Source organism: Ambystoma mexicanum, chromosome 5q, assembly GCF_040938575.1.
Source record: "Ambystoma mexicanum isolate Mex_15411 chromosome 5q, UKY_AmexF1_1, whole genome shotgun sequence".
NCBI classification, from domain to species: domain Eukaryota; kingdom Metazoa; phylum Chordata; class Amphibia; order Caudata; family Ambystomatidae; genus Ambystoma; species Ambystoma mexicanum.
In genome coordinates this window covers 42,965,727-42,989,857 of record NC_090933.1, presented here as the reverse complement: position 1 = coordinate 42,989,857, position 24,131 = coordinate 42,965,727, and the positions used below count along the sequence as shown (strand labels likewise).

The 24,131-nt window shown below is 48.8% G+C and overlaps 1 protein-coding gene across 1 annotated transcript in view; it reads left to right on the top strand.

Moving 5' to 3' along the window:
• CIDEA (cell death inducing DFFA like effector a) overlaps window positions 1-24,131 on the top strand; it is a 468,825-nt gene that overhangs the window by 145,665 nt on the left and 299,029 nt on the right. Inside the window, exon 2 of the mRNA XM_069620486.1 lies at window positions 2,296-2,440. Within this exon, the coding sequence (XP_069476587.1) occupies window positions 2,296-2,440 (145 nt within the window). The remainder of the gene's footprint in view (window positions 1-2,295; window positions 2,441-24,131) is intronic.

Here is a 24,131-nt window from a genome sequence, read left to right as displayed (position 1 = left end):
GGATATTTCAGTGACACCAGTTTTGGGATCATGCTATTGCGTATGTTCTTTGGACCTCACTAAATGTAGTTCTGGCACTTGCCTGGAAACTGTGGTATTCCTACACTTTGTAAATGGAGAAGGCAGTGGGCTGAAAGGATTGAACGTTTAATGTGTATGCTTTTTTTAAAATCTGATCTGCTACGCTTTGTTGGTCATCAACGGCTTGTTAATGGTGGAGTGCATAGTGTTTCTTTTGCCTCATTGCATATATTTGTATGGAGTCATCCAGCATTTTTAATGAGGCCTTATCTTATTATGACCATGGTTCGTTAAAATGCCTGTGGCAGCCTAATCTAAACAACTCTGTTATGTTACTTGGCATTTATACAGCACCTTTATAGATCATTGGTATGACCTCAAAGCGCTGGTAGGTTGAACGCTCTCAAGGGAGAGGGGGAGGGAGAGGGAGAGACGCGGACCGGATATGTGTGCAGCTGGTGTGGTTGTTGGATGATAGCTGCTTCTTAGTGATGGGTGTGGTGCTGTGGAAATCAGTTGGATGTGTTGACTGGGTTCTGGCTGCGTTGGGTCTGAGGAACACATAAGCTAGCCTGAATGTGCTCAGCTAGCTGTGTTTTATTAGGGTGATGAGGTATTTGTGGGGTCATGTTGGTATGTGAACAGCTACGCCGAATTATCAGGGGTATAGCTGTGTTCTAGTTGAATGATGGTGTATAGAAGAGAGTAAGCGTAGTAGTGTGATAGGTGGTTATCAGTAAAGCGCCTGAGAACAGGCACGTGAGCAGGACAGTGGGGACGTACATAGCGACATATGTATATAAAGCGACAGGATGGATAGTGGGATACAGATAAATATGGGGATACAGGTACATAGCATATATAGGAAATACAGATATTTGATAACGTTTTGGTGAACGGGTGTTTTTCACATTTGCACCATCTGAAACATTTGCACCATCACTAACATCGGTAGCATACGCACCAACCGTAGCATGCGTACCATCCCTAACATATGTACCATCCGTAATATCCGCAGCAACATCCACACCATCTGTACCATCCGTACCGTCTGCGCCATCCGCACCATATTGTAGCATCTGTGGTATCTGCGCCATCCGTGGCGTCCGCCCCATCTCTGCCTTCTGCGCCATCCGTTCCATCCTCTTGTGCGGGCGGATTATTCCAGGGAGGGTGGACATATAGAGATTGAACAGGAGGGCTGATGGGCATGCTCCTTGTGGTACTCCGGTATTGACTGGTCGGACGACGGAAGCAAAGGTGGAGAGGAGGGTTATTTGCTTCCTGTTGAGGTAGGAGGCTATCCATTTGAGAGCGTTTCCGCAGATTCCTACGGAGTGGAGGCGGTCAAGGGGGATTGAGTGGTTAACTGTGCCAAAGGCGGCAGAGAGGTCTAGGAGGATTCGTGCAGCGCATCCCGCAGAGTCCGCAGTGATCTTAAGATGGTCTGAAACCTGCTTGTGCTGGGTCGAGGAATTTGTTGGATTCGACAAAGGCATTTAGTTGGGAGTATGAGGTTTGATCGATGAGTTTAGCAAGGAACCTGGTGTTTCAGATGGGGCAGTAGTTTTTGGGGTCAAGGGAAGGTGTTTTTTTTTTTATTCTTTTTTTTAAAATTTTTTTTTAGAAGAGGCTTGATATGTGCAGTTTTGAAGGCGACGGGGAAAGATTCCTGAGGTGAGGGAGTCATTTAGGATGGTTCTTGCATACTCTCCTGCACAGGTGGATGAGAATATTTCTTTGAGGATTGAGGTGGGCAGGAGTCAAGGGGGGAGCCAGATGGTTTCCAAGCAGAGAGGTCGAGAAATTCACCTCTCGAGATTGGTGTGAACGAGTCGAAGGTAGGTGGGGTTGTTGTTGCTGTGGCGGGGGTGGCTGGTGGGGTGGATGGATTATGTGGCGGGGACCGGAGGGCCAGTTTGTTAAGCGAAGTTGTTCTGTTGAGAGCAGTGGTGTAGAAGTGGAGAGAGAACGAGTCCGAGTGATTGAGATGGGGTGGAGGTACAGGTATGTTTGACAAATTCAGAAATGAACAGTGGTAATTCATTTTGTTACTGCTCACTCGCCCTCAGCCGCCACCACCAAAGATTGATATGCTTGATGTGGTGATTGAAGTGCTTCTCATCGATGCAAACACCTAATTGAAAAACAACTTTTAGGGTTGAACCTAGATGACGGTTGAAGTGGGAAATGTTTGGTGCCTCCGTATTTGGGATTCTTTAGTTCTATCCAAAAGGACATATGTTAAAGGAATGGTTCTCTTTCTTGTTGCAGATCTGTGACGTCTGTGGGTACATCACTGACGAAAAGAGTTTTGTTTCCAACTCTCCCTTCTCAACGCCCGTATAGAATCTCTAACCGTGACCGCAGCAGTCGTAAAGGAGTTGTGGCAGGCAGCCTAAAGCAGCTTATTGAAAAGGTACTGAGTGAAAACGTGCTGACGAAAATGTTGTTGGTTGTACTAACCTGTCTTAGTCCAGAGCTGTGCTACATCGTTCTACATAGGCTGTATTCTCTAGAGGGCCACGCTGTGACTGTCCACAAAGGAAGATTGGTAAAGGGGAGCATGCTGTAGGTGCATAGAAAATAACGGAGTTATGAAAGCTTACATTTTGTAAAACATGTTCATGCTAGAAATTACTGCCCTCTTATTCCCCCTTGTCCCGCCCCCTTATTCCCACCTCCCATTTATTTATTCCCCATGCCCCTCCCTTGCCTTTTCCCATTACATCTCACACCAGCTTTCTCCCAAGCGTTTCCACGTTTTACTTTTTCAACTTCCTGTGCAAGCTGTTGTCAAACTGGCTTGATTTGTTTTAACTAATGCACTAATGGCTCGTCCAGCAGTATTCTCCTGTGGCAAGAATTTACATGCGCCGATGTCCTACAATAACTTGTAAAAACAAGTCGGACCAATATCATTAAGCTCCGGGTAGAAATCTGTTTCTCTATTGCACGGTGCTTTGCTTGCACTTTAAACTTTTGTTTGGATTTTGTATTTCTGGCTTGTTGATCAGCTAAATTATGTTGAACAATCTTATCTAGATTGTGGGCTCCGGTCCATGGAAGGGAGTGTGGTGGGAAGCACTGGCACTCAAAAGAATCCAGTGGAAAGACAGCTGGTGGCGCCACTCCTGAACCTTTTATGTGTGCTTGCTTTGAAGCAGTCTAGACTGTTATAATTTCTCTTTACAGTGTGTAAATTGGGTTGGCTTTTCATATTTATTTCTGTCCTCATACCAAGAGTGACCCTTCACGCTCTTTCAAGCACCAATCCTAGCTTAAACCGAAATTCCAGGAATACTACATATGAAACACACAATGAACTAGGAGACGAATAAAAATGATTTTAGTGCAATTAACTGTTAGTCTGCAATTGTTTAGCCACCCACTAAGAAAGACAAATCCTAGATTGGGTTGGCACAAGAGACAGTTGTTTGTGCATCCCCAAATAAAAGGATAAGAGTTTATGCAGTTTTAAAGTTCAGCCTCCCAAAAACATGAATAGTCCCAGAGGCTGATGGATACTGGAGTTCTAGGAGAGCACCGCCCAATAGGGAAACTAGGGACCAAGCAATAGGGAATCCAGTTATATCCCTTTAAGCGAAAATGGGCATGTCCAAAGTGAAGTCAAATGAGCGCCAATCAGAAGGCCAGCACATAACCTTTGTGGGGAGCTTTGCATGAGCCAACTAGGACAGAAGGAGGTTTAGGAAGGGCTGTCAGTCAATTTACATGGTTGTCCAGCAGAAGGGTTCCCAAAGTTTGCAAGTAACCCTACTGTCCGTACAGGACTAATTATGGAAGGATGCAAGAGTAACAGGATGCCCTGCACCAACTACTGAAGGTCCCATGGATTCCTCATAGTGGACAGATGGGTTTAAATGTCCTCTGAAAGAGAACCAAGGTCCTCTGATCTCCAGGATAGAGTAAGACTTGCTGACCTTATTGAAGTTCCTTCAGGTATGCAGAGGACCACATTGCTAATCAGTACTTCACATGCTGTGGCACAAGTCCTTAACTGTACCCTGCTCTATCCCTACTTGTGTACAGCGGCTCTTTTTTGTTTTGGCAGTGGCAGGGTTTGGTTGTAGTCTTAGTGCCCCTCAGGATGGGGACTGCTTCCCAGGAGGTTCTTGCTGATCAAAGCGGGTCCATGAGATTGAGCGACCGGTCTAACAAGCCCTCCAATTGCAGGCTACTGTAGGTACTTTGTCTGCTGGTGGTCAGCAGGCTCCTTTTCTCCTCTGCAAGTCTGTGTCTAGGTAGCAGAACGAGGGTTGGAGCAGTCCAAGAGATACAGCAGGTCTTAAACCAGCAAGCCAAGCTAGGCCCAAACCCCTGTTTATATAGTGTTGGACAGCCACAGCAGAACACCCGAAGTGCTTATTTTTTGCTACTGGTAAATCTGACATTACATAGGGACATTATTAGGGGCATTACAATTCCACACACAATAATATAATGTATTATACAATTGCATGAAATTACTTTTTTAAAACAAATTTGTATTTATTGCATATGGTTAAACAACAAACAATTAGCAAAATACCTATCATATATAAATACCCGAATTGTTACATTGTGTGTACATATTGCACGTGCCTTATCACAATACAAAATACACAATAACAAATAGTAAATAATAAATAGTGCTAACATATAAAACGACCTTTGTTTAGAAAAAATAAATAAAATATTACAGGTGCTGAAGGTGGTCATTCCCGAAAATAGAAATCCCAAGCTCAGAATAAATGGACACACACCAGTAGGGAATGAGACAAAGAGAAAGATTGCTAGTTGAATAAAGGTTTATAAAGTAAATGATGCATGCAGAGGACTCTGCTGCTCTGAGAGCGATCTGCCGACAATACAGAAACCACAAATCTTTATACATACACTTCGTCATTAGTGACAAACAGTAAAGGGGATGATTAGTGTGAGCCCATTGGTGCATTACAATGTTACAGTATAGGCCATACTGGGTTGGTGCAGAGTTGTTGCTTCTCGCGGCATGTGGGTCAGCTGGGCTCATCTGGGAGGGGTGAAGGTCAAGCTGTGTCCACAAGATGCAATTGTCCTAACTAATCTAAACTACACAGTAATCATTGACATACTAAGAGTAATACAATACATAAAATGTGTGCCAGAATGCGGGGTTGCCAGTAAATCGTGAGCTAATGTATCCACATTCCTAACGTAGGCCTTTGTGGGGCAGGGGAGCGGTGGTACTTTTGGCCAGGTGGCTTATCTAAAGGTTTCGATATGAGATTTATTCACCCTGGTGCCTCATGGTTCAAACGAAGGGATTGATAGCTATTGGCCCACGGAGAATATATGATCACATGAGATTAGTTATATGGGGACAATCTAGGGTGGTCAGTGGGGAAGGGTCTCACCTACTGTTACAAGAAAGGAGAGTAGAGGGGCTGAAGGTTGTGTAGGCAATTTCTAAAGGGGGGCGGGGGTCAAAGGAGCAGGAGAAGTTTTGTGGAGACGGATAAGTACACAAGTCAAGATTGGCCCCGGTCACACACAGGGCAATGAGCTCAGTGGAAGAGAAAGTTTCTGGTTGCAACAATTCGTGCATGGGCTTCCGTGAGAACAGGGCTGTTGTAGCGCAGACGGGTGAGGTGGTGGTGGGGACTGTCAGAGCTGGCTATGCGCGGCTCTGGATGAAGGGAGAGAAGACCTTTTTAGAGATCATTGTGCGGCCTAATACAGAAATGGAGTCTAAAGTGGCACAAAATGGAGTCTGAGTTTCTCACCCAATGGCTTCCTTCTACTGTCGTCAGTGAAAGACAAGGGGGACGTCTCCCTGCAATGGGATGAGCAAATAGACTTATTTCATACAGAATGTACGGGGGGCATACTGACCCTTCCTCCCTTACATTAGCCCCTTTCGTTACTCCTAAAGTAACAAATAACCTTGGTTGTTAGTACGTCTACGATCCTCTGCCTCCATTACCGCTTCATCCCAAGCTGGCGTCCCCTTCACACACATCTCAAGCTTTGACCCCTTCTTGCATATTCATCAGAAGTACAGGTCATGTAGATGCACCCACCATCCCCAGCCAGGTCCACCCACACTTCTTTATACCACTCTAGTTCATAGGGCTCCTTGATAGTGGTATGATACAAATTATCCACTCTGTCCCTTGTGTTGTACACTGCTGTCATGCAGTATTTAGGCTCCTAGCTGTCCCCGGTTTGTACTTGCACATCTTTCATATCATGAGGTACCTTTGGGGGGCTGCCCATTGTCACTATCATCATTACACTACTAGGCATTGATTTTGCACAGCACCGAACCCCTAACTGGAACACACAAAAAATGTGCAGCAAAAACACTATGATGGGGATCAGTAGCTTCATTGCAGTCCCGAACCAGGATGGTACCCAATCCAAAACCGTGTCGAACCAGTCACTTGGCTGCACACCACCTTCCTTCATTCTTTCTCCGAGGTTGTGTACTGATATCCCGTATGATAATGTCCCGTTATCGGCATCTGCAGAAGGCACGAATGTGCAACATGCACTCCCGATTTTTCGGCAAACACTGCCTTCCATTGCTGTGAGGAGGTGTAGCACATGACGATTTTGCATGGTCATCAACTGCAGGGCTCTTAGTTCCACCTTTATGACGTTGAGCCCTTCTTCAGTGTCATTGGCTAGCTGAATCCGCTCCCAGCGCACAATCTGCAACCACTTGGCGTTTGCTCGTGCCTGGATGCTTGGTATGAGTGATGCAAAAAATGCCTCTGCTGAATTGAAGTGCTTAAATTGGTGCAGTATCTGTGCCAAAAGTTCAGAAGAGTCTTTAGAGATGTAATTTGATGGCCTTCTTTTGCGTGACACTCTGCCTTGCAGCTTATCCACCAACAGTACATCATATGTGCGGTGTTCTTCAGTTGTAGACTGGAGTGCTGGAGACATTCAGGCGGGCGCCCTCTTCCCCTGGACATGGCTCTCCGGAATCACCATCAGGGACGAATGCAGCGTGGCCAGGGCACAAGTACGTCTCCATGACGGTGGGAGGTGCAAGTACACCTGTTTGCCGCATGCCCAGTAATTGTCCATTAAAGCAGCTGTTCCTTTCTTCATGTCGGGGAGGATAAGTGTTTCAATGTTTGTTTGCCCCCATGGGCACGTACCCTTCTCTGTGGAAACAAAGTTCGTATTGCACTTCACGTTGGAGCTTTATTGGTTTTGCAAGTGCTGTTACCCATGTCAGTTAGACAAGACCTGAGTGCATGTTTTCTTGACCCATTGTAACTTTTATTCTGACAATCCATGCAGTGCTTCTGCCTTGCACATCACTGTTCCCCCTTGCCATTTTTCTGCAAACATGGTCCCTTTTTTATAACAAAAAATGGTTCCTTCACGCACAGGACTCCTTGAGGCTTGCTGTGACGGGTTTTCTCTTTCTGGATCAGTTGCAGTGTTACTGTGTGTGCGCTTAGAAGGTACTTCGAATTCTACAAAGAGCAAGATGAATAGGAGACTGGGCGTCCGCTATGGGGGTCTCCTGGGGTATTAAAACCTTAAGTGTTCCTGATGCGTGGGGTATCGGGGAGCACAAATAGCAACTTTTATTAGTTGCTTGTTTACCCATGGGGCTCATGTCAGAGTACCACTTTTTGGACTGATCTGGGTGACGGGAGTCCTCCACTGCATCCAACCCCAGTCCATGGTATGCATCATACCTTTTCTGTTTTGCCCCCCTCCTCCTTTCCGGCTGTTCCCCCCCCCCCCATAGACCATTATGTAGTTTCAGTAGTCTTTGATACCGGATAGGAAAAATACCTAAATTCGTCTTTTCATTCTGACCAAAATTATATTGGCCATGCTGTGTGGGATGCACTGCGGAGAACCTTCCCTGACACCCACAATTTAAACTAGCTCTGCTAGTTAAAATCCTACTTACTCCCTCACTCTGTTTTGTTTCTGTCCTTGGACCCCCCCACCCACCCCCCACCATTCGCTCCCACTGTTTCTTGCCATTCCTATTGTTTCCTTGTTCGCTTGCACCCTCCTTTTAACTCCCTCCCATGTTCCACAGCTGCTGTTAGGGAGAATTCTCAGTTTAGGCTGAATTTCCTATCCTAGTGAGTCCCCCAGCAGCTTTGCTGGATTTCTGGAGTTTGTTTTTTTTCTCCTGCCAAGAGTGAGTCTCTTTTCTTCACACTCTTGGACATGATTTGAGGGGTTCCTTTGACTGTTAATGTGTTTTATGAGCTATGGGGTCTTTTACTCCATAGGGTCTCATGTGTTTTTACTATGTGTGTTACATAGCACCCTCAGTGCAGTGACACAGGGGTGTCATAGTGACACCCCACCATAGACTCCATACCCTGGGACTGACTACTGTCTCCCAGGGCATGTAAAGTCATCATTGGCTTTACTAGTCCCAAATTATGAACAGAAACCAGTACAAACCATCATATTGTGGACGTACTGGTCGGGGCAATTTGATTGCCCCGGGGTCTGTTAGTCGAGGGGGCACGTCTCCGTCCACCCCTGATCGAGTTTTGGCTGGTGGCAGTGGATTCTACTTTTTATATTCGACCGCAAATATATCTCTATGGGATTTTCACATTGTTCGAGGCTACCAACTTTAATTATTTAATTCTCATAGCCTCGAACATACCGACGGTTTATTTATTTAATATTAATTCGCCGGTTGGTTTTATTTGCCAGAACTCTATTCTAAAATGGCGTTTGTGTTCTCTTCTGTGACTACAACCCAAGTCGAGCCCTTTGTTCCACTTTTTGGCGGGCTTCTCCACAGAAGCCTCCAAAAGTGGTGCCACTCTGTCTGGGTACCACAGGGGCTGTGGGAGGGGGTTTAGGCACCCTGGACTGAGTTACCTTGGTAACTCAAGTCACCACTTAGCATGTTTGACAGCTAGGCTGAGTGAATGGGGGTGTGCTGCATAAAAGCAGGGCTTTGGGGACTGGAACTTCAGAAGTCGCCACAGGACCTGAGAATCCGAAGAGGGAGAAGCTGAGCCGACCTGCAACGACGACATCAACGGTGGAGCCCTGCGGAACCGACTCACCACTTCCCGACGACAGAAGATCTCCCGGCTGGAGAGTCTTCCCCTGACTGGTGGGCACAACCAGTTTACCTTCTTTTTCTCGCATCCCAGGACGTCTTGTGGTCGAATTGCCCGTGCCAAGCACCCCGGCAACCGGATAGCCACTTACCACTGGACCGTGAATAAAAGGACCGCTCCTTTTAACTGAGAACTCTGCGGCTGTTTTCTTCCCTGGCAGTGCAACAAACTCCTGTCTTCCTCCCCGATGAGATCCTCTCTTCCCACGGACAAAGCACCGACTTGCATCTGCTGCCAGGAACAACTGCTCCCGCTGGAGTATTCTCACCACTTTAAGGTACCGTGTCCGCCAGGCCTCCCTTTCTAAAGATTACTACAAGGTAATAATAATCCCTTAACCTTCTGGACTGGGCTGGCAGCCTTGACCATCTAACTGGTCCCTTTCTTTTGGTCCAACTCTTTCTGAACTGATTTCGAGACTTTTGGGCACTTTGAACCGTGTGACCTTGGACACATTTCGACCGGAGCCTCTTAAAGTGGGTCCGGCCTTGTTAACTTTGACTTTACGGTTTTAACCTGCCTTCTTCTCCTACTGTGTTCTTCTGAAAGTGTTGGGATCTGTTTATATCTTTGCTCTGCCTTTCTCTCCCTTGTAAACCGATTGATTAGAGTGCCATCTTCATTAAGCGCTCACCGCTGTCTGAAAATAAGTGTTGCTTTACTTAAGACTTGTCTAACTAATCGTTGAAGGGAGTGTATATCTTTTAGTGACCGTGTTTTTGAACTGCTAATATTAGTGCCTGTGTGTTTTATTAGATGGGGTTTTAAATAAATACTTATCTCTTTTACACCAAGCTCTGGTCAGTGTTTGCTTGTTCTACTGTGTTCTTTTGACCTATTGTGAATACTCTGTATACTGCCTAACTCTTCTTGAGGGAAGTCTGACTGCTCAGCCACAGCTACCAAGTGAATCTGTGTGGTACAGACTGCTACCAAGTGGGTTTACTGCCAAACACCTGTAGTCTTAAATCTTTTGCAGTGGTCCCAGAGGGAACTGCACAGGTTTCTGCCTAACAGCTGCTCAACCTGTTTTGTAGCACACTCTGTGCCCCCGTCATTATGGCGCTTCCTATCTCTCCTATCTTCAACTCTTTCTCTATCTCCTACCCTTCACCGCTCACCAAGTCGGGCAGGAAGAAACTTAAGGACGCACTTGGCTCCAACCCAGGCATTCCTGGCTCTGACACCTACGTCGGTGCTTCCGCCAGAGAGAGACTCGCCGACATACTCTTCGTCATTCCTTCCTCCGACCTATCGACTCTTCATGTGGTTGCTCTGTTCTCTCCCTACTCTTCCTCACACATCAATGGTGGCACCCATTGGGAGGTCCTTCTTGCCTCCTCCTCGACCTTCAGGGTCATGATAAATGTCTATCGTAATCGCACCGTCTTGGTACAAGATCCTCAACCCAACCTCCTTTCTTTTTTTTGTTAATAGGCTCCTCCCTCGCCTTATCAACTTTCCTCCTCACTGGCCCCCTTGTCAACTGAACCTATGGCCTCTCTGGCTCCCTTGCCTGCTAGGCACACCTTGGCCTCCTTGTCTCCATCTGGTCACACCGCCGCTCTTACTATGGGTCCTTTTACATCTTCTATTCTCCTGGCTCCACTTGTCCACACACTCAGTACCGACATCCTTGTCAGCTTCTCCCACGCCGGTGCCCTTTCCACCCACTCCCAGCGCATCTGGGGCTCCCTTGCCCTCTGAGGCCCCGCCTTCACTGTCGACCTTGCCATCTATTACTGTCCCAGCTCCCTTGCCTGCACTCCCCTTGGTCCCTCTTCCTTCTCTTGCCTCTATCTCTTTAGTGCCTGCACCGCTTACGGGTGGGACCTCTGTCTCCCAGACCCCCCACGTTAGTCCTTCAAAAATGGCAATCTGCTCCACGTTGCCACACTTAACTCTCGCTCTGCAGTCAAGCACTCCTCTGATATCTGCCACCTCGTTGAACACCTAGACCTTGATGTTCTTGCTCTCACTGAGACCTGGTTTAAGGACAGCTCTGTCACGAGTTTTGACACACTTCTCCCTGAAGGCTACAAGATCCTCTGAACCCTAGCTTAACAGGCCAGGAGGGGGGGGGGGGGGGGGGGGGTTTGCCCTGATCTTTCCAGAGTGGATCCCTGTTTCTACAATTCCCATTCAGGCCTATTCCTCTTTTAAATGCCTGGTCTGGAGGCTCTCCCTCTCGCCCGTTTCCTCTTACTCTGGCCACCTTTTATCGGCCGCTGGGCCAGTCCACATACTTCCTCTAGGAATGGGCTGACCTAGCATTGTCTCTCCTTTACTACTACTACTACTCCTCCTCCTGCTGGGGATCTCCACATCCATCTGGACTCTCCTGACAATGCAGGAGCTTTCCGCAACCTATGTGACTCCCTCTCGCTCCATTCTACCCTCTGGTCTGATGCACACAAGTGGCCACACCTTAGAGTGGGATGTCTGTGGAGATGAGAGCATCCATCTCTCTCACTACTTCACTCTCATGGCCTGCTCACTCTCTTCTCTCACTTGAAGCTTTCTTCTCATTTTCACAAGGGCACACCCCGCATTGCCTCCCACCTACAAGGCCTTCCGACCCATGAAAAAAGTGTCAGTGGCTGCCTTTGCCTCCACATACTCACTCACCACCTCCTACTCCTGTGGCTGACTCCCACCGTGACGCAGCCCTCTCTAACTTTCACCTTTCCATCTCCAGTACTCTTGACATCCTTGCCCCTGTCGTGAGGGTCCGACTGCAGCGTCCCAAAAAGTGCAACTCTTGGTACGACTCTGATTTGGCTGACCTTAAGGCGAGTGCAGGGCAGCAGAACGGAAATGGGGATCTTCAGGTGCATCCTCTGATAAACTGGCCTGCCGCCTTCTGCAAAGGCAATATAGACTCTGCATCTGGGTGAAGAAAAGAGTCCATATTCAAGCCTGCATCTCCGTGACATCCAACAGCACGGCTAAACTTTTCAGTCTGTAAGGAGCTGGCCAACCCTATTGCAGCCTCATCCTCTATTGCACCCACCAAGGCCCTTTGCGGGGCCCCAGCAGCACATTTCACTGCCAAAACACAGGACATCATGTCCTCTCTCCAATGCACCATTATCACCTGGGCCCCCCCTTGGCAAGCCCCACCACGCCCCCTCTTCTCTCCTCCCTCTTTCCTGTCACACTTGAGGACACCAGACAAATCTGGTCTATGAAAGCCTCTTCCAAACAGGTGGACCCATGCCCCTCCAAAACCATCAAGGACAACATTGACTCTCTAGCTCCAGCCTTGGCAGACCTCTGCAACCTCTCCTTCGCCACTGGAGTTTTCCCAACTTATTTCAAATGTTCTCTTGTGCCCCCTCTGGTCAAAAAACCCATTGCCAACCCTTCTATTCCAGCAAACTAACACCCAATCTCCATCACGCCATTCCTAGGCAAAAACCCTGGAGAAGCTGGATATCTCTCAGCTTACCCTCCACACATCTTCAACCTACATAGGTTTATTGCCTTGTTAATGGCCATGGTCTGTTTTCCATGTTCATCCTAGCCCACCATCACCAGGCTTACCCCCTACACATTAATCACTGAATATTGTGAAGGCACCCTCACAACATGACTAATGTCATCTGATCCCATAATCCTTTAAGTTATTTTTGTTCAAAATGACATTCTGACTATCAAAATAAATATTGTGTGTGGCCCTTACCTTAATGAATTTGGTATGTTTGTTTTACTGTATCTCAACCCACCCTGCTACCATTGTGAGCGGTCGTTTACTGTTCAGCCATGGCCACCACTAGATGTGGCAGGCAGGGCTCGAGGGAAACAACCTGTGAACCATTTCCTGACATCCCCTAAACATAGGGAGGACCAAAACCATCTCAACCCTTCTTCAAGCAGGAATGATATGATAACGCGCCTGTACACAAGTGTGTCTAGGCATGACAAGATCAGGGGGGACAAAACAAACTATCTTACTAGGAGTTGTTTCATTCAGATCGTGCGAGAAGCAAAGTGCAAGGGGGTGGGGGAGGCAGAGGGGAGGTGCCAGGGGGAGGGAAGGGGGAAGTGCAATCAGGGCAGCACTGCACTGATTAAGTGCAGCCAGTTAAGTGTGGCTATGGGTAAGTGCAAGGAGGCAGGGGACTGTAAAGGTTTCAGATACAGCCCCTAAGTGTGCGGTAGGCCTGGAGGCAGTGCAGGGGCTACTGGTCAAGGTGGGCCGGTTACCCTTTAGACTCTGAGGGTAGCCAATCAGTGCAGCATACAGGTTGGTCAGCAGGGGAGAGGGAGAGCAGAAGCGAAGAGGAAGGTCTTGAGCTGCTTCTGGAACTTCAGGTGGTCCGTCTGAAGTTATAGAGGGGCAGGGAGGCCATTCCAGAGGGAGGCACCTGCAGAGGGGAGAGATCTGCCCCTTTCTCTCTGCCTGGAGAAGTGTCTGACCCTCAGAGTTGCAGGTGGCTGATTGAGGGCCGCGAGAAGGAAGATGTTTAGGAAGAGATAGTTGGATGTGGACGATGCAGAGGGTCTTGAGCTTGATCCTTGCAGCCACCGGGGGCCAGTGGAGAGATTTCAGGGCTTGAGAGATACAGTCCCTGGGCTTGAGGCCAAGGACCAGTCTCGCAGTCCTGTTCTGGATTAGTTGCAGAGGGCGGCGAGTAGAGGAAGGCAGATTGAGAAAGAGGCTGTTAAAGTAGTCTAGTCTAGAGAGAGCCAGGGCTCTGGACAAAGGCTGAGCATCTGGGGGAAACTGAGACCGGGAAGAGTCCATTTGAGGCGGTAGAGCTAGTAGTGGGACTTCTTGGTGACATCCAAGATGTGAGGAGAAAAGACAGTGGAGTCGAAGATGCCACCAAGGTTTTTTGCCTCGCAGAAAGGAGGGATGAGGGCCCAAGGCAGGCGGCCAGAGTGCGAGGCAAAGCGGGGGCAGGGGTCCCAATGAGAAGGATCTCTGTTTTACTGGCATTAAGGCAGAGATTGTTGGAGGCGCACCAATCCTGAATTACGGATAGACAGGAATGAATGAGGAGAGGAGGCTGAGGGGAGCCTTAAGGAATGCAGAGTGTCATCTGCATAACACTGAAAGTTAGAGGAGAAGGTAGAGATCAGGTGGGCCAAAGAGGCCAAGAATAGGTTGAAAAACCAGGCGGACAGGATAGAACCCTGGGGAACGCCACAGGTAGAAAGAGCGAGGTGGCAGAGAGAAAGGGACCAAGTTGGACCTGGGAGGGGCGGTCCAAGAGGAAGGAGGTCAGCCACTCCAGGGCCTGAATCGTGATGCCCAGGTTCACAAAATCTCTCTGTAGAGGAACCGTGAGACGGGAAGCCGGCCGGAGAACAGAGAAGCTTGTCGCTGTGGGGACTGCCCCGCAGCCGGAGCTGACCCTATCCGGTCTGCCGTGGAGAGACCGATAGGAGCCATGGAGTAGCATGCGTCCAGATGCCAGAAGCAGCCAAACGCTGCGGAACCACCGCAGCACATATGGAAGCAGCAGGAGCCACGAGAGACCCAAAAGGAGAGGGAGGAAGAGCCCCTGATCAACCGAAGAACACTGGCCCGCCCTTCCAGGTACTTGCGTTGTTGGGAAGGTTGGTGAGTCTTCAGAAGGGCTGAAAAGTGTCCAAAGAAGGGTCTGCTACCCGCACCCTTCATGAAGATTAACCCAAGTCATCTTCATAGTCACAGTACCTGTCAGGATAGTGAACCCGGTCTACAGCAAAAAGACAACAAAAGTACACTGCCTGGGACCCGCACCCATAGGACAGTTAAAGTTGTTTGAGCAGTTTTCTTTCTAATTATTTTGTATTATTTTTAAAGGTTCATGAACATATATAGCACAATCATTTGTGTGTACATATTGCAGAATAGATACAAACTTAACTCGGCTATCATAGTCGGAACGTAAAAGGAGTCAACAAAAAAGGGGGGTGGAAAAGAACAATGGAGAAAAAGGAAAACATACTAAAACCATCCAACGCAACCAGATGTTAATGAGGAGTCAAACCAAGCAAACATTACGGCACAATTGTAAACAGTTCAGCATAAAGGTAATTAAATACACCCGTGGGTGTGGCTTGATGGCTACGTGAGAGGACGTTCCTTTGAGGAGGTCCCCGTGATCCGATCCTGATCCTGGGAAAAAAGTGATGGTTTTTGGCGGACTTTCGAGCCCACGGTGCATCTAAAGGCGTATGAAAGTGGGGGGGGGCGGTGGCGCATACGGTGCATGCCCGCCCCAACGGCGAGACTGCATATTCACGGAACTAGACCCCGAAGGTGGTGGTCGCGCGAAGGAAGGGGAGCACCCAAGATGGCCGCCCGTGGACAAAGGGCCATAAAAGGTCAGACGAGCTGAGGAAGACAAGGTTGGTCGGAACGTGGGCGAGCCCAACCAGATAGACGAGTCGCATGCCCCTCGGACTGGAAGCAAGAACATGAGGGCGAGCCCCCACTGCAGAGGATACCGCTGGGCGCGTGGGCCCAATCGACGCAACAGGATGTCTTCCAAGGTGGTGCGACCCCGGATCAAGCAGCCTACTATGGAGACCTATGCTAGGTCGCCCTCAGGCGCGGAAGGGGGCAAGAGCAAAGAAACCCCTGCGGCGGCGACGGACCCACCGGGTACCATCCAGGAGGTGCTGGCAGCAATTGTTGACCTGAAGGTGGCCTGGGAGACGAAGCTGGGCCTGGCCATGAAAGAGTTGCAAGAGGGCCTAAACCTCAAGATAGGAGCGGTCCGAGAAGAAGTGAACCTGTTGCGCCACGATGTGCGAACGATCGCGGAGCGCACTGGGGCACTGGAGAAGGAGTTGGCCCAGACCGTGGAGGCGTGCAATACACACGCCAAGGAACTTCATGCCCTCGTGCATCGAGTGGGCAATTTGGAGGACAGAGCAGGCGGAGGGGCACGCCAGGCGCAATAACATTTGCATAGTGGGGGTACCGGAGGGAATGGAAGGATCGAACCCCACGGATTTCGTTGAGACCATGCTTTTCCAGGAGATTACAGGCGGAGAGCTGACCCAGGGGTTTGCGGTCGAAAGGGCGCATAGGGCCCTGGCCAGGAGACCGGCCCCAGGAGCCCCCCCGCGGCCGTTGATTTCAAAGATCTTGAACTATCGTGACTGCGAGAAGATTCTCGAATTTTTCCGGAAAAGGGGCACGATAGAAAGGGGGTCAGCGAATATAACAGCGTATCCGGATTACACGCTGCTTGTACAACGGAGTCGAATGAACTTTGGAACGGTGAAGAGGAGGCTCAGAGAGGCAGGCCACCGCTACATGTTGCTTTACCCCGCTAGGTTAAAGGTGATTCATAAGAACAGATCCCTCTTCTTTGAGACGCCGAGCGACGCGATGGAATGGCTGGATATGCAGGGTCGACCACAGGAATCTGATGCCCAGACAGAAGCAGATGGAGATAAGTAGCACGCTGCAGAGGCACCCGTGAGGCCATAGCTATGACAATGGGACTAGAATATAGTCTGATATTGTGCTTGTGTGGGGGAAGTCACGGCATCGGCCGGCGGGTCCCGTTGAATTCACTTCTCCTAAATAGATGACTGGGAGCTCCTGGGGAGCAACCTCTGCACCCGATAGTAGTACACTTAGTTAGGTCACTGTTAGATTGGTGACACCCCGCGGGGTCCTTGTTCTTGGTCACGAGACGGGTCCAGACGTGGGTAGGCCTGAGATCCAGGGATGGAGCTGGGCTATTGTTGGGGGTTGGGGGGGGGGGGAGTTGTGTGCAGTGGTGTGAGGTTGGGGAAGGGGGTAGGGGGGCACGGTTCGTTAACAGAAGGGAAGGAGCCAGGAAACGACCCTACATGGGGAACATTTATGGGGAGGGATGGGGTGGAGATAGACCGACCAGATGGCATCGGGTAATCTCAGAATTGTGACCTGGAATGTACGGGGCCTCAACAGCTACCTTAAACGCAACAAAGTGATGATGTATTTAAAGAGGATGCGCGTAGACATAGCCCTTCTGCAAGAGACCCACCTCACTAGGGAAAGGCTGGAGGTGGTCGGGAGGAAATGGAAGGGCACCGTTGTGGGGGCGGCGTACTCAGCGTATGCCAGAGGGGTTGTCACTTGGGTAGCGCCCCACGTGCCGTTTCGAGTGCTTGATTCTACGGTGGACCCGGAGGGTAGAATGGTGGTGGTAACGGGTCTCTTGGAAAACAGAGAAATGCACATCATAAATTTGTACGCCCCCAATAACGATACATCGGCTTACTTTAGGACGGACACTCTACGGTAAACTTGGCCCCCTGGCGGCGGGTACGGTAGTGTGTGGGGGGGGGGTTTAACTGTACCGTAGACCCCAGTATGGATAGGTCCAAGGACAGGGCAGGAAAAACGGCACCGGCGGCTAAAGCGCGGAGTACCCTACTGAAAGACCTAGGCCTAGAGGATGCGTGGAGAAGGCTGCATCCCACGGATAGACAGTACTCACACTACACAGCGCCACATGATTTGTAGACCAGGTTAGACTACATGTTTGTAACAGCCGGGATAGTGAGAGAAATAGAAGGAGCAGAATACAAAGCCCGAGTGCTGTCGGACCACTCGCCCTTGGTGGTTGACTGGAGACACCAGCCCCCACGCCCGCAGATCCCTACATGGAGACTTGGGACCGAAGCTCTGCAGGATGAGGGGTTTCAGGAGGGCCTGAGTTGGCCTGGCTGTATAAGACTGAGACCCCCCGCTCGGTGATTAGTGAGATTCAGGGTTAAGGAGGTAGCATATGCAAAACCCAGAAAGAGGTAAATGAGGAATTCCTTAAGTTTTACAGACACTTGTATGAGGACTCGGGGGAGGATATGGGCCAAGACATATTAGACACATTGGGGGACATTGAGCTGCCCACCTTAGATGATCTAGAACGTTCTGAGTTGGACGCACCCGTCACCTCGGATGAGCTGGAGGTAGTGATTCGGAGCTTGCCCACTTGCAAGGCGCCGGGTTTGGATGGGCTGCCCAGCGAGTTCTACAAAACATACCAGCAAGAGTTGCTCCAGCCACTGCTTGCCACTTTCAACGAAGCCTATGAGAAGGGAGAACTCCCGTTGTCCCTCCGTGAGGCTGTAATCATCCCACTCCTGAAACCAGGTAAGCCGGCCGTGGAGCGCGGGTCTTACAGACCGTTGTCCATGCTCAACCAGGACAGCAAAATACTCACGGCGGTGCTGGCTGATAGACTGAAGAGGGTGATTAAGAAACTCATACACCCAGATCAGACGGGATATGTTCCGGCCAGGAACATCACCGATAACCACCAAAGGCTACACCATGTCATAGACCAAACTGAGGAAGACACGGGCGAGCTGGCTATAGTGTCGTTAGACACGGTCAAGGCCTTCGACTCGGTACGATGGCCCTGGCTGAAAGCGTCCTGAAGGGGTATGGAGTGGGACCCGGATACCTCAGATGGGTACAGTTATTTTACAGCACCCCGATGGCGAGGGTCAAGACAGGGTCCAAGGTCTCAGATTCTTGGCAACTGCGCAGGGGGACCAGACAGGGATGTCCCTGGTCACCTATGCTATATATACTGGCATTGGAGCCGCTGGCAATATGCCTGCGCCAACAATATGGGGAGGTGGGCATAAACACGGCCAGTGGAGAGCATCTGATATCATTATATGCGGATGATGTGCTCCTTTATTTACGCTACCCAGAAGAAAACCTACAGTACGTCCTAGAGGTGATAGAACTGTACGCCATCCTCTCCGGTATATCGGTGAACCCTGGAAAGTCCAGCCTGTTCCCTTTGGGTAGATATAGGAATGTCCCGGTGCAGAGGCTGCCTGTTTTGCCAATACCATGGCAGCCCGTAACATTTAGGTATTTGGGGATAAACATTTACCACAAGATCGAGACAGAACACAAGCACAACACGGAAAAGGCAATAGAGGGGATTAAGAACAGTATGGTATTTTGGTCCAGACTGCCCCTAACCATGATGGGGAGGGCGGCCTTGCTCAAGATGGTGGTCCTACCTAGACTCTTGCACTTTTTTATAAACGTCCCGTTTCTGATACCCAGGAGCCTATTCGCAAAACTTCACAGCGTGTGTAGGGGTTTTGTGTGGGGCAGCTCTAGGAATAGGGTGGCTCTGTGGAAGCTCCAGAACCCGTGCGACAGGGGGGGGGGGGATAGGCCTGCCTAACTTCGAACTCTATTACCTGGCGGGGCAGCTGCAGTACGTGGCCAGGTGGCTCTCGACTGAAGATTCGGCGGAAGCAAGGCTCCTGCGCGAAGATACAGCCCCATACTTTCTGATGGAAGTGGTGTGGTTGGGCAGAGATAAACTGGTGGGCACGGGGCGGTTACTGAGGTTGGGCTGGGAGATCTGGCACAGGACATGGAAGACTGGGGGGGGACTCGGAACCATACTCCCAGCAGGCCCCTTTGGTGGCTCTGTGTGGGAGCGACTCTCAACTACTTGAATCGGTCCCCAGATACTGGGGACATATGGCAGGAAGGGGAGGCGATGGACTTTCAGCGGCTACAGGAAGAGACGGGAGTACATGGTGGCCAATATATAACCTACACCAGGCTGGTGAAAAAGACTAGAGAAAGATGGCCGGAGACAGTGCTCGCGGGGGATCCAGATGCCTCCCTGGAAACCATGTATGATGTATCGGAGGGCGGGCACGAAATATCGAGGATATATGAGCTCCTGCGAGCAAGGGCAGGGAAGGAGTTGCTCCAATTGAGACAAGATTGGGAGGAGGAGGAGGTGGGAGGACCCATGACGGATGGGCAGTGGGAACGGGCCCAGAGGTACCATAAAAAGGTGTCCCGTAACGCGAGATTCCAATAGCTTCAATTGCATGTTACCCACAGGGCTTATTTAACCCCCGGGAAGATTGCAAAGTTTGGGGGATCAGCTATACAGCAATGCCCCAGGTGTGGGGAGGTGAACGCGGGACTGCTACACATGTTTTGGGCTTGCCCGGAGGTGCATAGATTTTGGAACAAGGTCAAGACGAAACTGGCTGGCGGGGGGGTGGTGCTGGATGTGGAATCGGCCTGGTCATGCTTGCTTGGACTATTCCCTAGACCCCGGCATTTGAAACACATAAGCAAGATGAAGGACCTGGCCTATGTCTTGGCCAAACGTAGAATCGCCATGGGCTGGAAGGCGGCCCCCAGACCCAGGGTGGAGTTATGGTGGACAGACCTCTTGAGGTGGGCGGAAGCTGAATCAGTAGTCTGGTTTGAAGCGGTCACCAGGGGGGGGGGGCGAAGAAGAAGTAGGGCCCTTGCTGGCCTGGCGGCAATTGGTGGCCTCGTTGGCAAACCCTCAACAGGGTGACAACGAAACAGAGGACCCGGTTGATGGCTGTCTAGGTAGTGTGCCACCCAGTGATGTTCCCGTAAACGATATGTGAGAACCGGCTCTAGTTTAAAGGGAGAGGGGGGAGTTGGGGAGTTTGAAAATGTGTTGAAATATGATGCTTTCTATGTTTTGAAACAGTTGTAGTGTGTTTGTTTGACCTTCAAAAATAAAATAAAAATATATTGCAAAAAAAAAGGTAATTAAATACACCCCAGATGCTCTCATACCTATGATGTTGATCTTTACCATGAAAAGTTACTTTCTCGCTTTTAGAGTGAAGTGACAAACTCAGCAGCCAATCATCAACACAAGGGGCAGTGTCACTTCCAGAATTTCAGGATGTGTCTTTTGGCAACCAAAATTGCCCTGTATGCCCAAAAAGGTTTTCCACTGAATAACCCAGTATCAGGGGGAAATGGGCCCAATGCGCGAACAAGCTGGTCTCTTGGAAGGGATATACCTAAGACCAAATAAATTCCCTGGAAAATGCCATCCCAAAACAATTGAATTTTTCTAAACCATAACATATGGAGGGTGGTGCCGGAATCACTTCTGAAATTCCAGTAAACCTCTTCACGGCATAATTTGCATGACCACACCTTCCACTGAAACAAGTACAAGTAGTGATTAGTCCGCTGCTGCATATATATTGTAACTCCAAATCAATCTTCTATTTAACTGGTTCTGCACAAATGCGATTCCACTCAATGTCCGACAACAAACAGCTGAAATCTATATTCCAATTATTTCTGCCACAATGTGACGCCAGTGTAAATTCTTGAGGCGCAATAAGTTTATATAATGTGGAAGCTGATGGAGGCATGGTTTTGGATAAGTACAGGATCACAGGTGAGGCATGCACTGTAGCATTTAATGAAGTGCAAACCAAGCCAAGGGAAGGGAGGCATTCCCCCTGACAGTGAGAACTGCATACTAAAGCCTGAGAAGGGCTTCGGTAAGGGAGTAATTCCCCCAGCCTTTTGTGAACCATGAAGCCATACCGGAGAAGGCACGGAGAAGGGAGTCATTCCCATAGCACTGTTCAACCTAATAGTGATAAACTATGGGCAATAAGGAATGATGTTTGATTTGGAACTTTATCTTTTGAATTGGAACTGAGAATTTTACAGCATCACAAGCTGGAACTTTGGGTACTGGGGAAGGGAGTCCTTCTCATGCAAAGTTCCCATCTGCAACTGGAACTATATATAGTTCATTGTCCAGAAGAAGGGAGCCATTCTTCTGGACCAAGAAGATCCCCTACCTCTTTAGTATTATTTATTTCTATATATTGCATCCGGGCCCGAGGGCAACTGGGCGCATAAGGCAGATATGATCACATGCAGTACAAGTAATCTCAACAGGGAATAAATGCAGGTTACAGTAAAGTATATACAAGAGAAATGTATTTAGTAACAGAGGTGTAGAGTACTATAGTTACTAGTACGCTAATGCATTCAAGGGACATTATGTTGGCGTTGGCATTCAAACCGGGAATTGTCCGTGTCGAATAGCCATTTCTTGACTTTGTGCTTGAATGAGTTAAAGGTAGGGACAGCTCTTAGTGCGTTAGGGAGGGTGTTCCATAATTTGGCTGCCAGGACTGGGAAGCTGGCCCCCTGCTTTATGTAGCTTAAATCTAGGTATGTGCAGAGAATGTGTTTGAGTCGACCGTATAGTTCGTGTAGATGTGTGCCCAAGGAAGCGGTTTGATAAGTAATCGGGTACACAGTTGGCTTGGCACTTGTGTGTCAGGGTGAGTGTTTTCAGTGCTATTCTTTGATTGAGGGGTAGCCAGCGGAGGTTGCGTCTGGTGTCTGAGATGTGAGATTTCCTAGGTATGTTGAGGGCAGCCCTGTGATGGCGTTATTATGGGTTATCTGTAGTTTATTGATGTTCCTGGCACTGGTACCAAGATGGAGCGCATTGCAATAGTCTATCTTAGACATTATGAGGGTTCTGGCAAGGGTGATGCAGTTGGGGGTGGAAGGAAAAGGCCTACTGGCTGTTATAAGCTTGCAGGTGTAGGCCGCTGCTGAGGCCAGGGCATGGTTTCTGTTGAATGACCAGGTGGAATCAAGGTATTTGCCAAAGTTTTTAGTGTCGTTGGATACGTTCATCGTGTTCCCATCGATCTTAAGTTCCTTGAAAGTTGGGTTTAGTTTCTTCAGTCTAACGCGAGAGCCTAGAATGAGGAGTTCTGTCTTTTCGTCATTTAAGCAAAGCTCATGGTGGGCCATCCAGGCTTGAATGATCGCATAGATTTCATTGAGAGCTTTTGAGTCAGCTACATAGTCACCTGTGATAGGGATGAGTATCTGGGTGTCAGCCGCGTAATTCGTGTATGTGACACCCAGATAGTCAAGGATATAAGAGTGGCTTAGTAAATATGTTGTACAGAGTGGGTGAGACGCAGGATCCTTGCACAACCCCACAGAGTACAGGTGATGGTTCTGCCAATGCGGTAGGTGAGAAGCCCCTCCTGGTTCTGTTAGCCAGGAAGGATTCAATCTAATAGGTAGCTGCATGTGGGAAATGAGCTAGAAATTAGTTAGAAGTGTGAGGGACAGAAGTAGGCATTTTGATACACAACAGTGGACTTAATTTATTTGGACAGTCTGACCAATTCCTTAGTGAGGCAGGAAACCCCCTCTTAAGAGTTGGGGAGGGATAGGTTTCCTCATTATTTTGTGTCTGTCTCCTCCTTCTACAACCTTACATATTTTAGATACCTCACTCCAAATGGGCCATCTTCCTGATTCCACCCAGACATCACTAGTGATCATTCTTCTTTAAACCTAATAATTCTTAAACACATTTATCACTGATCAGCACCAACAACAAAATACTAGCAAAGTTGGTTGTAGAAAGGCTGCTTCCTCTGCTTCTATTTCTCTTACTGGGTGTGGGGGGGGGGTGGAGGGTTCAGGCGGGATTTGTCTCCGAATGCTCTTCTCGGAACAGTTTTCATATTGATCCATAATATTGACCCAGGGCTGCATGCTGACAAATATCTGACATAGTGCTATCCATGGGTCATAAAAATAATTGTTCCACAAAAATGATATGCAGACCATAGGATTATCGAATGAAAAGTAGAACATTGGTGCTGCATGGCCCTTTCACTTATTGCTGGACTGTCTCTGGCTAAAATGGTTGTTCCCAAATGTTTGTTTGTATTCATGCACACTACAGTTATTCCTCCCAGGGCCTGCTGGGGATCTCTTTTAGGATTATTTTTTTTTTAAACGTGTATACGATCATCCACTCTACCTAGGGTATAATTTGATATGTTTTCAATCGACCATCTTAACAGGAAGGTTTGGCTGTGCCAGACCTCGAGAAATGTGCATGCATGTTATACAATCTGATGGTATACTAACACATGACTTTCCTCACAAAGCCACACATGGGACTACTATCTTATAGGAAAGTAGTCCTTGCCCTAGTTCAGAACCACACGATACACTGCCTGGTGGCCGTGCAATAGGCAGGCACAGTACCTGGGTGAACTGTGCCTTTATTCTCTATTGTTTTACACTGTGCGCGACACAGGGAGTTGAGATCGCCGTTGTTTTGCAATGGCCTATAATGACACTCTGATTTTAACAAATAATTAATTATATGTGTAATTAATGTACATATGTATCACAGTCTCAGG